A 16,418-nucleotide genomic window follows, 5' to 3' on the forward strand; every position below is an offset into this window, starting at 1 on the left:
TTACACGTTTTGGGGACTGGAGGATTAGGGGGCAAGTGTTTTAAATTGGTGCAGTATTTAGCAATCATTATAATAGGCTGATAGCAGCTGTTGTTATGTGTGTGTGTGTGTGTGTGTGTGTGTGTGTGTGTGTGTGTGCGTGTGGTGTGCGTGTGTGTGTGTGTGTGTGGCATGACTCTGTGGGTCTGTGTTTGTGTGGGTGTGTGTCTGTGTGGGTGTCTGTGGGTGGGTGTGTGTGGGTCTGCTTTGAGACTCCAATTATTATTATTATTATAGTGGTTCAACTATAACACATTATTGAAACTGTAAAGGGTATATATTGATTTAGTTAATAATATTATTCCACATGCAAAGCATAGTCTGTGTGGGCGTGGGTGTGTCTGTGGGTGTGTCTGTGTGGGTGTGTGTGTGTGTGAGTGTGTGTCTGTGTGAGTGTGTGCCTGTGTGGGTGTGTGTCTGTGTGTGTCTGTGTGGGTGTGTCTCTGTGCGGGTGTGTGTCTGTGTGTGTGTGGGTGTGTCTGTGTGGGTGTGTGTGTGTCTGTGTGGGTGTGTGTCTGTGTGGGTGTGGGTGTGTGTGTGTGGGTGTGTGAGTGTGTGGGTGTGTGTCTGTGTGGGTGTGTGTCTGTGTGGGTGTGTGTCTGTGTGGGTGTGTGTGTGTGGGTGTGTGTGTGTCTGTGTGGGTGTGGGTGTGTGTGTGTGGGTGTGTGAGTGTGTGCCTGTGTGGGTGTGTGTCTGTGTGGGTGTGTGTCTGTGTGGGTGTGTGTGTGTCTGTGTGGGTGTGTGTGTGTGGGTGTGTGTGTGTCTGTGTGAGTGTGTGCCTGTGTGGGTGTGTGTCTGTGTGGGTGTGTGTGTGTCTGTGTGGGTGTGTGTGTGTCTGTGTGGGTGTGTGCCTGTGTGGGTGTGTGGTTGTGTGGGTGTGTGTCTGTATGGGTGTGTGTCTGTGTGGGTGTGTGTCTGTGTGGGTGTGTGTCTGTGTGTGTCTGTGTGGGTGTGTGTCTGTGTGGGTGTGTGTCTGTGTGGGTGTGTGTCTGTGTGGGTGTGTGTTTGTGAGGGTGGGTGTGTGTCTGTGTGGGTGGGTGTGTGTCTGTGTGGGTGTTTGTCTGTGTGGGTGTGTGCCTGTGTGGATGTGTGTCTGTGTGGGTGTGTGTCTGTGTGGGTGTGTGTCTGTGTGAGTGTGTGTCTGTGTCTGTGTGTGTCTGTGTGGGTGGGTGTCTGTGTGTCTGTGTGGGTGTGTGTCTGTGTGGGTGTGTGTCTGTGTGGGTGTCTGTGTGGGTGTGTTTGGGTGTGTGTGGGTGTGTGTCTGTGTGGGTGTGTGTCTGTGTGGGTGTGTGTCTGTGTGGGTGTGTGTCTGTGTGGGTGTGTGTCTGTGTGTGTCTGTGTGGGTGTGTGTCTGTGGGTGTGTGTCTGTTTGGGTGTGTGTCTGTGGGTGTGTGTCTGTGTGGGTGTGTGTGGGTGTGGGTGTGTGTCTGTGTGGGTGTGTGTCTGTGAGGGTGTGTGTCTGTGTGGGTGTGTGTCTGTGTGTGTCTGTGAGGGTGTGTGTCTGTGTGGGTGTGTGTCTGTGTGTGTCTGTGAGGGTGTGTGTCTGTGTGGGTGTGTGTCTGTGTGGGTGTGTGTCTGTGTGTGTCTGTGTGGGTGTGTGTCTGTGTGGGTGTGTGTCTGTGTGGGTGTGTGTCTGTGTGTGTCTGTGTGGGTGTGTGTCTGTGTGGGTGTGTGTCTGTGTGGGTGTGTCTGTGGGTGTGGGTGTGTGTGGGTGTGTGTCTGTGTGGGTGTGTGTCTGTGTGGGTGTGTGGGTGTGTGGGTGTGTGTCTTTGTGGGTGTGTGTCTGTGTGGGTGTGTGTCTGTGTGGGTGTGTGTCTGTGTGGGTGGGTGTGTGTCTGTGTGTGTGGGTGTGTGTCTGTGTGGGTGTGTGTCTGTGTGGGTGTGTGTCTGTGTGGGTGTGTGTCTGTGTGGGTGTGTGTCTGTGTGTGTCTGTGTGGGTGTGTGTCTGTGGGTGTGTGTCTGTTTGGGTGTGTGTCTGTGGGTGTGTGTCTGTGTGGGTGTGTGTGGGTGTGGGTGTGTGTCTGTGTGGGTGTGTGTCTGTGAGGGTGTGTGTCTGTGTGGGTGTGTGTCTGTGTGTGTCTGTGAGGGTGTGTGTCTGTGTGGGTGTGTGTCTGTGTGTGTCTGTGAGGGTGTGTGTCTGTGTGGGTGTGTGTCTGTGTGGGTGTGTGTCTGTGTGTGTCTGTGTGGGTGTGTGTCTGTGTGGGTGTGTGTCTGTGTGGGTGTGTGTCTGTGTGTGTCTGTGTGGGTGTGTGTCTGTGTGGGTGTGTGTCTGTGTGGGTGTGTCTGTGGGTGTGGGTGTGTGTGGGTGTGTGTCTGTGTGGGTGTGTGTCTGTGTGGGTGTGTGGGTGTGTGGGTGTGTGTCTTTGTGGGTGTGTGTCTGTGTGGGTGTGTGTCTGTGTGGGTGTGTGTCTGTGTGGGTGGGTGTGTGTCTGTGTGGGTGGGTGTGTGTCTGTGTGGGTGGGTGTGTGTCTGTGTGGGTGGGTGTGTGTGTCTGTGTGGGTGTGTGTCTCCTCCTGCAGGTTACCACTGCTTCAAGTCGGTGATATTCTCTAACCTCTCTCCTGTCTGGCCTGCAGGCTCTAATCCTGTGCAATTTTGATGGGAGTGGGGGGAGAGCAATGTTTCTTTCTAATTTCTTGGAATTCTACACATTTTGCCATAGGGTGGAGAGAAATATTTGCCATGTTTACAGTATGATCTCTGAGTGACACTGACTAACAAAATCAAATGGGGTGGGGGGGCCCCGGGCCAGTATTTTATATAGCCTATAGTCTGTCTGTCTGTCTGTCTGTCTGTCTGTCTGTCTGTCTGTCTGTCTGTCTGTCTGTCTGTCTGTTCATCTGTCTGTCTGTCTGTCTGTCTGTCTGTCTGTCTGTCTGTCTGTCTGTCTGTCTGTCTGCCCTTCAGGCTCTAACTCTCCTCTCCCCTCCTCTCCTCTCCTCTCCTCTCCTCTCCTCTCCTCTCCTCTCCTCTCCTCTCCTCTCCTCTCCTCTCCTCTCCTCTCCCTCTCCCCTCCCCTCTCCTCTCCTCTCCTCTCCTCTCCTCTCCCCTCCCCTCCTCTCCTCTCCTCTCCTTCTCGCAGGCTTTAACCTGTCTCTCTCTCTCTCCTCTTCTCCTCTCCAGGTTACCGTTGCTTCAAGGCGGTGATGTTCCTAACAGGCTTGATGTTTGGCTCCGTCATCATCTTTCTGCTGTGTTATAAGGAGCGTGTTCTGGACACCCAGCTGAGTGTGGAGGCCTCGGTGGGCATCGGCCTGGGCATCGGTACCCTCTGTGGCCTGGTCACCATGCTGGTACGCTCTGTTGGACTATACATGGTGGGGCTACTGCTGGGACTACTGCTGGGCATCGCCTCACTGGTAAATAAGAGAATACTGTCTTTATCTGTGTGTGTGTGTGTGGTGGGGAGTTGTGTGTTTGTTGAGTGTGAGTGTGGGGGGAGGGATTGTGTGTTTGTTGAGTGTGTGTGTGTGTGGGGGTGGGGTTGTGTGTTTGTTGAGTGTGTGTGTGGGGGGGGAGTTGTGTGTTTGTTGGTGTGTGTGTTTTGTTTAAGTCTGGGAGAAAATTAACACGTTTATTTTTTAACGTAATTCCCCTTTAGTTGCACATCTAGGGAGTGAGGAATGTCTAATGTCTTCTAGCGAGTGAGGAATGTCTAATGTCTTCTAGCGAGTGAGGAATGTCTAATGTCTTCTAGCGAGTTAGGAATGTCTAATGTCTTCTAGCGAGTGAGGAATGTCTAATGTCTTCTAGCGAGTTAGGAATGTCTAATGTCTTCTAGCGAGTGAGGAATGTCTAATGTCTTCTAACTAGTGAGGAATGTCTAATGTCTTCTAGCGAGTGAGGAATGTCTAATGTCTTCTAGCGGGTGAGGAATGTCTAATGTCTTCTAGCGAGTGAAGAATGTCTAATGTCTTCTAGCGAGTGAGGAATGTCTAATGTCTTCTAGCGAGTGAGGAATGTCTAATGCGCTCTTCTAGCGAGTGAGGAATGTCTAATGTGCTCTTCTAGCGAGTGAGGAATGTCTAATGTGCTCTTCTAGCGAGTGAGGAATGTCTAATGTCTTCTAGCGAGTGAGGAATGTCTAATGCGCTCTTCTAGCGAGTGAGGAATGTCTAATGTCTTCTAGCGAGTGAGGAATGTCTAATGTGCTCTTCTAGCGTGTGAGGAATGTCTAATGTCTTCTAGTGAGTTAGGAATGTCTAATGTCTTCTAGCGAGTGAGGAATGTCTAATGTCTTCTAGCGAGTGAGGAATGTCTAATGTCTTCTAGTGAGTTAGGAATGTCTAATGTCTTCTAGCGAGTGAGGAATGTCTAATGTCTTCTAGCGAGTTAGGAATGTCTAATGTCTTCTAACTAGTGAGGAATGTCTAATGTCTTCTAACTAGTGAGGAATGTCTAATGTCTTCTAGCAAGTGAGGAATGTCTAATGTCTTCTAGCGAGTGAGGAATGTCTAATGTCTTCTAACGGGTGAGGAATGTCTAATGTCTTCTAGCGAGTGAAGAATGTCTAATGTCTTCTAGCGAGTAAGGAATTTCTAATGTCTTCTAGCGAGTGAGGAATGTCTAATGTCTTCTAGGGAGTAAGGAATATCTAATGTCTTCTAGCGAGTGAAGAATGTCTAATGTCTTCTAACTAGTGAGGAATGTCTAATGTCTTCTAGCGAGTGAGGAATGTCTAATGTCTTCTAGCGAGTGAGGAATGTCTAATGTCTTCTAACGGGTGAGGAATGTCTAATGTCTTCTAGCGAGTGAAGAATGTCTAATGTCTTCTAGCGAGTAAGGAATTCCTAATGTCTTCTAGCGAGTGAGGAATGTCTAATGTCTTCTAGGGAGTAAGGAATATCTAATGTCTTCTAGCGAGTGAAGAATGTCTAATGTCTTCTAGCGAGTGAGGAATGTCTAATGTCTTCTAGGGAGTAAGGAATGTCTAATGTCTTCTAGCGAGTGAGGAATGTCTAATGTCTTCTAGCGAGTGAGGAATGTCTAATGTCTTCTAGCGAGTGAGGAATGTCTAATGTGCTCTTCTAGCGAGTGAGGAATGTCTAATGTGCTCTTCTAGCGAGTGAGGAATGTCTAATGTCTTTTAGCGAGTGAAGAAAGTCTAATGTCCTCTAGCGAGTGAAGAATGTCTAATGTCTTCTAGCGAGTGAGGAATGTCTAATGTGCTCTTCTAGCGAGTGAGGAATGTCTAATGTCTTCTAACTAGTGAGGAATGTCTAATGTCTTCTCGGGAGTGAGGAATGTCTAATGTCTTCTAGGGAGTGAGGAATGTCTAATGTCTTCTAGCTAGTGAGGAATGTCTAATGTGCTCTTCTAGCGAGTAAGGAATGTCTAATGTCTTCTGGCGAGTGAAGAATGTCTGTCTTCTAGCGAGTGAGGAATGTCTAATGTCTTCTAGCGGGTGAGGAATGTCTAATGTGCTCTTCTAGCGAGTGAAGAATGTCTAATGTGCTCTTCTAGCGGGTGAGGAATGTCTAATGTCTTCTAGCGGGTGTGGAATGTCTAATGTGCTCTTCTAGCGAATGAGGAATGTCTAATGTGCTCTTCTAGCGAGTGAGGAATGTCTAATGCGCTCTTCTAGTGAGTGAGGAATGTCTAATGTCTTCTAGCGAGTGCGGAATGTCTAATGTGCTCTTCTAGCGAGGGAGGAATGTCTAATGTCTTCTAGCGAGTGAGGAATGTCTAATGTCTTCTAGCGAGTGAGGAATGTCTAATGCGCTCTTCTTGCGAGTGAGAAATGTCTAACGTCTTTTAGCGAGTGAGGAATGTCTAATGTCTTCTAGCGAGTGAGGAATGTCTAATGTGCTTTTCTAGCGTGTGAGGAATGTCTAATGTCTTCTAGCGAGTGAGGAATGTCTAATGTGCTCTTCTAGCGAGTGAGGAATGTCTAATGTCTTTTAGCGAGTGAAGAAAGTCTAATGTCCTCTAGCGAGTGAAGAATGTCTAATGTCTTCTAGCGAGTGAGGAATGTCTAATGTGCTCTTCTAGCGAGTGAGGAATGTCTAATGTCTTCTAACTAGTGAGGAATGTCTAATGTCTTCTCGGGAGTGAGGAATGTCTAATGTCTTCTAGGGAGTGAGGAATGTCTAATGCCTTCTAGCTAGTGAGGAATGTCTAATGTGCTCTTCTAGCGAGTAAGGAATGTCTAATGTCTTCTGGCGAGTGAAGAATGTCTGTCTTCTAGCGAGTGAGGAATGTCTAATGTCTTCTAGCGGGTGAGGAATGTCTAATGTGCTCTTCTAGCGAGTGAAGAATGTCTAATGCGCTCTTCTAGCGGGTGAGGAATGTCTAATGTCTTCTAGCGGGTGTGGAATGTCTAATGTGCTCTTCTAGCGAATGAGGAATGTCTAATGTGCTCTTCTAGCGAGTGAGGAATGTCTAATGCGCTCTTCTAGTGAGTGAGGAATGTCTAATGTCTTCTAGCGAGTGCGGAATGTCTAATGTGCTCTTCTAGCGAGGGAGGAATGTCTAATGTCTTCTAGCGAGTGAGGAATGTCTAATGTCTTCTAGCGAGTGAGGAATGTCTAATGCGCTCTTCTTGCGAGTGAGAAATGTCTAACGTCTTTTAGCGAGTGAGGAATGTCTAATGTCTTCTAGCGAGTGAGGAATGTCTAATGTGCTTTTCTAGCGTGTGAGGAATGTCTAATGTCTTCTAGCGAGTGAGGAATGTCTAATGTCTTTTAGCGAGTGAGGAATGTCTAATGTCTTCTAGCGAGTGAGGAATGTCTAATGTGCTTTTCTAGCGTGTGAGGAATGTCTAATGTCTTCTAGCGAGTGAGGAATGTCTAATGTCTTCTAGCGAGTGAGGAATGTCTAATGCGCTCTTCTTGCGAGTGAGAAATGTCTAACGTCTTTTAGCGAGTGAGGAATGTCTAATGTCTTCTAGCGAGTGAGGAATGTCTAATGTGCTTTTCTAGCGTGTGAGGAATGTCTAATGTCTTCTAGCGAGTGAGGAATGTCTAATGTCTTTTAGCGAGTGAGGAATGTCTAATGTCTTCTAGCGAGTGAGGAATGTCTAATGTCTTCTAGCGAGTGAGGAATGTCTAATGTCTTTTAGCGAGTGAGGAATGTCTAATGTCTTCTAGCGAGTGAGGAATGTCTAATGTCTTTTAGCGAGTGAGGAATGTCTAATGTCTTCTAGCGAGTGAGGAATGTCTAATGTCTTTTAGCGAGTGAGGAATGTCTAATGTCTTCTAGCGAGTGAGGAATGTCTAATGTCTTCTAGCGAGTGAGGAATGTCTAATGTCTTCTAGCGAGTGAGGAATGTCTAATGTCTTCTAACTAGTGAAGAATGTCTAATGTCTTCTAGCGGGTGAGGAATGGCTAATGTCTTCTAGCGGGTGAGGAATGTCTAATGTGCTCTTCTAGCGAATGAGGAATGTCTAATGTGCTCTTCTAGCGAGTGAGGAATGTCTAATGTGCTCTTCTATCGAGTGAGGAATGTCTAATGTCTTCTAGCGAGTAAGGAATGTCTAATGTGCTCTTCTAGCGAGTGAGGAATGTCTAATGTCTTCTAGCGAGTGAGGAATGTCTAATGTCTTCTAGCGAGTGAGGAATGTCTAATGTCTTCTAGCGAATGAGGAATGTCAAATGTGCTCTTCTAGCGAGTGCGGAATGTCAAATGTCTTCTCGTGGTGGTTCTGTACTGCTGCTGCTCATTTCATGGCAAGTTTGCAAATAATAAATAATAGATAGAAATGATATACTTCCTCATGATATACTGCCTCATGATATACTGCCTCATGATATACTGCCTCATGACATACTGCCTCATGACATACTGCCTCATGATATACTTCCTCATGACATACTGCCTCATGACATACTGCCTCATGATATACTTCCTCATGATATACTTCCTCATGACATACTGCCTCATGACATACTGCCTCATGATATACTTCCTCATGATATACTTCCTCATGACATACTGCCTCATGACATACTGCCTCATGATATACTTCCTCATGACATACTGCCTCATGACATACTGCCTCATGACATACTTCCTCATGATATACTTCCTCATGACATACTGCCCCATGACATACTGCCTCATGACATACTGCCTCATGATATACTGCCTCATGATATACTTCCTCATGATATACTTCCTCATGACATACTGCCTCATGATATACTTCCTCATGATATACTTCCTCATGATATACTTCCTCATGATATACTTCCTCATGATATACTTCCTCATGATATACTTCCTCATGATATACTTCCTCATGATATACTTCCTCATGATATACTTCCTCATGATATACTTCCTCATGATATACTTCCTCATGATATACTTCCTCATGATATACTTCCTCATGATATACTTCCTCATGATATACTGCCTCATGATATACTTCCTCATGATATACTTCCTCATGACATACTTCCTCATGATATACTTCCTCATGATATACTTCCTCATGATATACTTCCTCATGATATACTGCCTCATGATATACTTCCTCATGATATACTTCCTCATGATATACTTCCTCATGATATACTTCCTCATGATATACTTCCTCATGATATACTTCCTCATGATATACTTCCTCATGATATACTTCCTCATGATATACTTCCTCATGATATACTTCCTCATGATATACTTCCTCATGACATACTGCCTCATGACATACTGCCTCATGACATACTGCCTCATGATATACTTCCTCATGACATACTGCCTCATGACATACTGCCTCATGATATACTTCCTCATGACATACTGCCTCATGACATACTGCCTCATGATATACTTCCTCATGATATACTGCCTCATGACATACTGCCTCATGACATACTGCCTCATGACATACTGCCTCATGACATACTGCCTCATGATATACTTCCTCATGATATACTTCCTCATGACATACTGCCTCATGACATACTGCCTCATGATATACTTCCTCATGATATACTTCCTCATGATATACTTCCTCATGATATACTTCCTCATGATATACTTCCTCATGATATACTTCTGCCTACTTTGCAGTTAACATTTAATTGAGAAGGTTTTGGGGGAAGTAGTTCTGTCAACCCACAAGACGGTTATGACATCAACTGGCTACACACACAGCAAACGGGCGCACCAGACCGACAGTGCAATATTGCTGGAAATGAATAGTCAGATATTGTTTTAGGTTTGGCATTTTAAGCCAATAGAGGCTAGCCAGCAAAGTAGTGGGATAATGTCAATGTTAGGTTGATTAGATAGTAGCTGGGAGATTGCATTGTCTGAGCTTGCGCTATCAAACCAAGAAATGTTTTCCTGATGTACTATTGGCTATCTGAATAAAGTCAACTGAACAGAAAGCTCTCCATGCAGGTGGTAATGGAGGAGTTTCACCACCCCCGGACGGTGTGGGTGCCCCTGGGGGTGTTGCTGGGGTCAGGCATGCTGTTCGCCGTCCTCACCCTCCAATGGCAGTGCTTCTTCACCACCCTCTCAACCGCTGTGTTCGGCTCGGCTGTCATCACCGTCACTGTGGACTATTTCATTGAACTGTTTGCTCTCGTCAGGTATATTAAAGACACATATATATTATATTACATATGATATAATATTACTGATACATATTATATATTACTGATACATATTATATATTACTGATACATATTATATATTAAATATGATATTATATATTAAATATGATATATTACTATTATATATAACAGATACATATTATATATAACAGATATATATTATATATTATATATTACATATTATATATTGCATATTATATTATATATTACATATTATATATTACATATCATATTATATATTATATATTATATATTACATATTATATTATATATTACATATCAAATTATATATGACATATTATATTATATATTACATGTCATATTATATACTACATATTATATTATATATTACATATTATATATTACATATTATATTATATATTACATATTATATATTACTGATACATATTATATGTTACTGATACATATTGTATATTACTGATACATATTATATATTAAATATGATATTATATATTACATATTATATATTACTATTATATATAACAGATATATATTATATATTATATATTACATATTATATTATATATTACATATTATATATTACATATCATATTATATGTTATATATTATATATTACATATTATATTATATATTACATATCAAATTATATATTACATATTATATTATATATTACATATTATATATTACTGATACATATTATATATTACATATTATATATTACTGATACATATTATATATTACATATTATATATTACTGATACCTAGTATATATTACATATGATAATATATATTACATATTATATATTACATATGATATTATATATTGCATGTCATATTATATATTACATATGATATTATATATTACATATTATATTATATATTACATATTATATATTCCATATACATATTATATATTACAGAGATATATTATATAATACATATTATATATTACATATTATATTATATATTACAGAGATATATTATATATTGCATATTATATTATATATTACATATTATAATATATATTACATATTATATTATATATTATATATTATATATTATATTATATATTACATATCATATATTATATATTACATATTATATATTACATATGATATTATATATACCTATTATATATTATATATTATATATTACATATCATATTATATATTACATATCATTTTATATATTATATATTACATATTATATTATATATTACATATTATATATTGCATATTATATATATATATTACTGATACATATTATATATTACATATCATATTATATATTACATATCATGTTATATATTACATATTATATATTACATATTATATTATATATTACTGATATATATTACATATTATATATTACATATTATACTATATATTATATATTACATATTATATATTACATATTATATTACATATTATATATTACATATCATATTATATATTATATATTACATATTATATTATATATTACATATATTATATATTACATATTATAGTATATATTACATATTATATTACATATTATATTATATATTACATATTATATATTACATATCATATTATATATTATATTATATATTACATATAATATTATATATTACATATTACATATTATATATTACATATCATATTATATATTACATTTTACATATGATATTATATATTGCAGATACATATTTGAGAGAATCAAGGTGGCTCCACCCCGTCCTGTCTGCTGGTTCACCTGGGTCATCATGGGGGTGTGGCCTGTACTGGCATTGCTGGGGGTCCTCATCCAATGGAAGGTCACCGCCGAGGGATACTCACACACTGAGGGTACGTCTGAACCCTAACCATTAACCCTTTAATCCTAAGCCTAACAGAGGGATACTCACACACCAGCTCCTGTGGTCATTGTCATGCCAAGTTTGAACGTCGTCCTAGACATGATTAAGCCCAGGACAAGGCTGAAAGGGGACACTTTAAACATCTTGAACTTCATATTTATCCTCTCCAGCACCACCCCAACATCAACATATGTGAAAATGGTGCCATTTTGTATATTTCTTTGGTTTTGTAGTTAAAAAGATCGAACATGATGAACTTTTCATCGTGTGATTTGAACCACTTATCTTCATCTAACTTTTTTTACTTCAAAACTTAGACATGCCCCATTTTCACATACACTAATACACTATACACTAATACACTACAAAAGCATGTGTACTCCCCTTCGAATAAGTGGATTCGGCTATTTCAGCCGTTGCTAACAGTTGTATAAAATCGAGCACACAGCCATGCAATCTCCACAGAAAAACACTGGCAGTAAAATGGCCTTATGGGCAGCTCATTGACTTTCAACGTGACACCGTCATAGGATTCCACCTTTCCAACAAGTGATTTCTGTCCGGCAAGAGCTGTTATTGTGAAGTGGAAACGTCTAGGAGCAAAAACGGCTCAGCCATGAAGTGGTAGGCCACACAAGATCACAGAACAGGACCCCCGAGTGCTGAAGCGCGTGGCCCTTAAAAATCATCTGTCCTCGGTTGCAAAACTCACTACAGAGTTCCAAACTGCCTCTGGAAACAACGTCAGCACAAGAACTGTTAGTCAGGAGCTTCATAAAATGGGTTTCCATGGCCGAGCAGCCGCACACAAGCCTAAGATCACCATGCGCAATGCCAAGCATTGGCTGGAGTGGTGTAAAGCTTGTCGCCATTGGACTCTGGAGCAGTGGAAATGCGTTCTCTGGAGTGATGAATCACACTTCAGCATCTGGCAATCTGACGGACGAATCTGAGTTTGGCAGAAGCCAGGGTAACGCTGCCTGCCCGTATGCATAGTGTCAACTGTAAAGTTTGGTGGAGGACGAATAATGGTCTGGTGTTGTTTTTTTATGGTTTGCGCTAGGCCCCTTAGTTCCAGTGACGGGAAATCTGAACATGACAGCATACCATGACATTCTAGACGATTCTGTGCTCCCAAATTTCTGGCAACAGTTCGGGGAAGGCCCTTTCCTGCTTCAGCATGACAATGCACCCATGCTCAAAGCGAGGTCCATACAGAAATGGTTTGTCGGGGTCGGTGTGGAAGAACTTAACTGGCCTGCACATTGAACACCTTTGGAATGAATTGGAACGCCAACTCCGAGCCAGGCTTAATCTCCCAACATCAGTGCCCAACCTCACAAATGCTCTTGTTGCTAAATGGAAGCAAATCCCTGCAGCAATGTTCCAACTTCTAGTGGAAATCCTTCCCAGAAGACTGGAGGCTGTCATAGCAGCAATGTTCCAACATCTAGAGGAAAGCCTTCCCAGAAGAGTGGAGGCTGTTATAGCAACAATGTTCCAACATATAGGGGAATGCCTTCCCATAAGAGTGGAGGCTGTTATAGCAGCAATGTTCCAATATCTAGTGGAAAGCCTTCCCAGAAGAGTGGAGGCTGTTATAGCAGCAATGTTCCAACATCTAGTGGAAAGCCTTCCCAGAAGAGTGGAGGCTGTTATAGCAGCAATGTTCCAACATCTAGTGGAAAGCCTTCCCAGAAGAGTGGAGGCTGTTATAGCAGCAATGTTCCAACATCTAGTGGAAAGCCTTCCCAGAAGAGTGGAGGCTGTTATAGCAGCAATGTTCCAACATCTAGTGGAAAGCCTTCCCAGAAGAGTGGAGGCTGTTATAGCAGCAAAAGGGGGAAAAACCAACTCCATATTAATGGCATGCACGCGTCCACATACTTTTGGTCACATAGTGTAAGTTGATGTTTGGGGTGGTGCTGGAAGTGATGAATATGATGATTAACATTTAAGAAATATCCCTTTCTTCAGGTTCTACCCGGCGTATAGTGTGGTAGGAGGTTAGTCTATATACCACCACAGAATCAGTGGTTTCAGAGAACCAGAGTTTTATTTCTATTTTTTGACCATATAATGATGCATTGACAAAAAGTCACACATCTAATGTGATGAAGCTGTGGAAATATGATGGCTTGTGATCAAAAGCAAAAAAAGGGAGGGAAAGAAGCTTTGGAGGTGGTGGTGGTGGTGTGGTTCTGATCTGGTGGTTGTCATAGTAACAGCCTGGTAACATGGTGCCCCCCCCTCTACCCCTGCTCCCTAGTCCCCCTGGGTTAAAAGATGTTGATTACTGAGCTTAAAGGGTGTCAGGGGATAGGAAGACGGAGAGGGAAGTGAGAGGGCGAGTGGAGGCAGAGAGAGGGTGGGGGGCAGAGAGAGGGTGGGGGGCAGAGAGAGGGTGGGGGGCAGAGAGAGGGTAGGGGGCAGAGAGAGGGGTGGGGGCAGAGAGGAGGACAAGAAGAGAGAAGCAATGAGATGCAGAGAGAGGGTAGGGGGGCAGAGAGAGGGTGGGGGGCAGAGAGAGGGTAGGGGGCAGAGAGAGGGTAGGGGGCAGAGAGAGGGTGGGGGGCAGAGAGAGTGTGGGGGCAGAGAGGAGGACAAGAAGAGAGAAGCAACGAGATGCAGAGAGAGGGTAGGGGGCAGAGAGAGGGTAGGGGGCAGAGAGAGGGTAGGGGGCAGAGAGAGGGTAGGGGGCAGAGAGAGGGTGGGGGGCAGAGAGAGTGTGGGGGCAGAGAGGAGGACAAGAAGAGAGAAGCAGAGAGAAGCAACGAGATGCAGAGGGAGGGTGGGGGGCAGAGAGAAGCAACGAGATGCAGAGAGAGGGTAGGGGGCAGAGAGAAGCAACGAGATGCAGAGAGAGGGGGGGGCAGAGAGAAGCAATGAGATGCAGAGAGAGGGTGGGGGGCAGAGAGAAGCAACGAGATGCAGAGAGAGGGTAGGGGGCAGAGAGAAGCAACGAGATGCAGAGAGAGGGTAGGGGGCAGAGAGAAGCAACGAGATGCAGAGAGAGGGTGGGGGGCAGAGAGAAGCAACGAGATGCAGAGAGAGGGTAGGGGGCAGGGAGAAGCAACGAGATGCAGAGAGAGGGTAGGGGGGCAGAGAGAAGCAACGAGATGCAGAGAGAGGGTAGGGGGCAGAGAGAAGCAACGAGATGCAGAGAGAGGGTGGGGGGCAGAGAGAAGCAACGAGATGCAGAGAGAGGGTAGGGGGCAGGGAGAAGCAACGAGATGCAGAGAGAGGGTAGGGGGCAGAGAGAAGCAACGAGATGCAGAGAGAGGGTGGGGGGCAGGGAGAAGCAACGAGATGCAGAGAGAGGGTGGGGGGCAGAGAGAAGCAACGAGATGCAGAGAGAGGGTGGGGGGCAGGGAGAAGCAACGAGATGCAGAGAGAGGGTAGGGGGCAGAGAGAAGCAACGAGATGCAGAGAGGGTGGGGGGCAGAGAGAAGCAACGAGATGCAGAGAGAGGGTAGGGGGCAGGGAGAAGCAACGAGATGCAGAGAGGGTGGGGGGCAGGGAGAAGCAACGAGATGCAGAGAGAGGGTAGGGGGCAGAGAGAAGCAACGAGATGCAGAGAGAGGGTAGGGGGCAGGGAGAAGCAACGAGATGCAGAGAGGGTGGGGGGCAGGGAGAAGCAACGAGATGCAGAGAGAGGGTAGGGGGCAGGGAGAAGCAACGAGATGCAGAGAGAGGGTAGGGGGCAGAGAGAAGCAACGAGATGCAGATAGAGGGTAGGGGGCAGAGAGAAGCAACGAGATGCAGAGAGAGGGTAGGGGGCAGAGAGAAGCAACGAGATGCAGATAGAGGGTAGGGGGCAGAGAGAAGCAACGAGATGCAGATAGAGGGTAGGGGGCAGAGAGAAGCAACGAGATGCAGATAGAGGGTAGGGGGCAGAGAGAAGCAACGAGATGCAGAGAGAGGGTAGGGGGCAGAGAGAAGCAACGAGATGCAGATAGAGGGTAGGGGGCAGAGAGAAGCAACGAGATGCAGAGAGAGGGTAGGGGGGGCAGAGAGAAGCAACGAGATGCAGAGAGAGGGTAGGGGGCAGAGAGAAGCAACGAGATGCAGAGAGGGTGGGGGGCAGAGAGAAGCAACGAGATGCAGAGAGAGGGTAGGGGGCAGAGAGAAGCAACGAGATGCAGAGAGGGTAGGGGGCAGAGAGAAGCAACGAGATGCAGAGAGAGGGTAGGGGGCAGAGAGAAGCAACGAGATGCAGAGAGAGGGTAGGGGGCAGAGAGAAGCAACGAGATGCAGAGAGGGTGGGGGGCAGAGAGAAGCAACGAGATGCAGAGAGAGGGTGGGGGGCAGAGAGAAGCAACGAGATGCAGAGAGAGGGTGGGGGGCAGGGAGAAGCAACGAGATGCAGAGAGAGGGTAGGGGGCAGAGAGAAGCAACGAGATGCAGAGAGGGTAGGGGGCAGAGAGAAGCAACGAGATGCAGAGAGAGGGTAGGGGGCAGGGAGAAGCAACGAGATGCAGAGAGGGTGGGGGGCAGGGAGAAGCAACGAGATGCAGAGAGAGGGTAGGGGGCAGAGAGAAGCAACGAGATGCAGAGAGAGGGTAGGGGGCAGGGAGAAGCAACGAGATGCAGAGAGGGTGGGGGGCAGGGAGAAGCAACGAGATGCAGAGAGAGGGTAGGGGGCAGGGAGAAGCAACGAGATGCAGAGAGAGGGTAGGGGGCAGAGAGAAGCAACGAGATGCAGATAGAGGGTAGGGGGCAGAGAGAAGCAACGAGATGCAGAGAGAGGGTAGGGGGCAGAGAGAAGCAACGAGATGCAGATAGAGGGTAGGGGGCAGAGAGAAGCAACGAGATGCAGATAGAGGGTAGGGGGCAGAGAGAAGCAACGAGATGCAGATAGAGGGTAGGGGGCAGAGAGAAGCAACGAGATGCAGAGAGAGGGTAGGGGGCAGAGAGAAGCAACGAGATGCAGATAGAGGGTAGGGGGCAGAGAGAAGCAACGAGATGCAGAGAGAGGGTAGGGGGCAGAGAG

At 44.7% G+C, this 16,418-nt stretch overlaps 1 protein-coding gene across 1 annotated transcript in view; it reads left to right on the top strand.

The window, feature by feature from the left end:
• Positions 1 to 16,418, top strand: part of tmem198a (transmembrane protein 198a) — a 75,112-nt gene that overhangs the window by 48,014 nt on the left and 10,680 nt on the right. The window contains exons 3-5 of the mRNA XM_064976972.1: positions 3,163 to 3,398; positions 9,389 to 9,582; positions 11,269 to 11,414. Coding sequence (XP_064833044.1) covers positions 3,163 to 3,398; positions 9,389 to 9,582; positions 11,269 to 11,414 — 576 coding nt within the window. The remainder of the gene's footprint in view (positions 1 to 3,162; positions 3,399 to 9,388; positions 9,583 to 11,268; positions 11,415 to 16,418) is intronic.

The sequence above is a fragment of the Oncorhynchus masou genome, chromosome 10, assembly GCF_036934945.1.
Source record: "Oncorhynchus masou masou isolate Uvic2021 chromosome 10, UVic_Omas_1.1, whole genome shotgun sequence".
Lineage (NCBI taxonomy): Eukaryota > Metazoa > Chordata > Actinopteri > Salmoniformes > Salmonidae > Oncorhynchus > Oncorhynchus masou.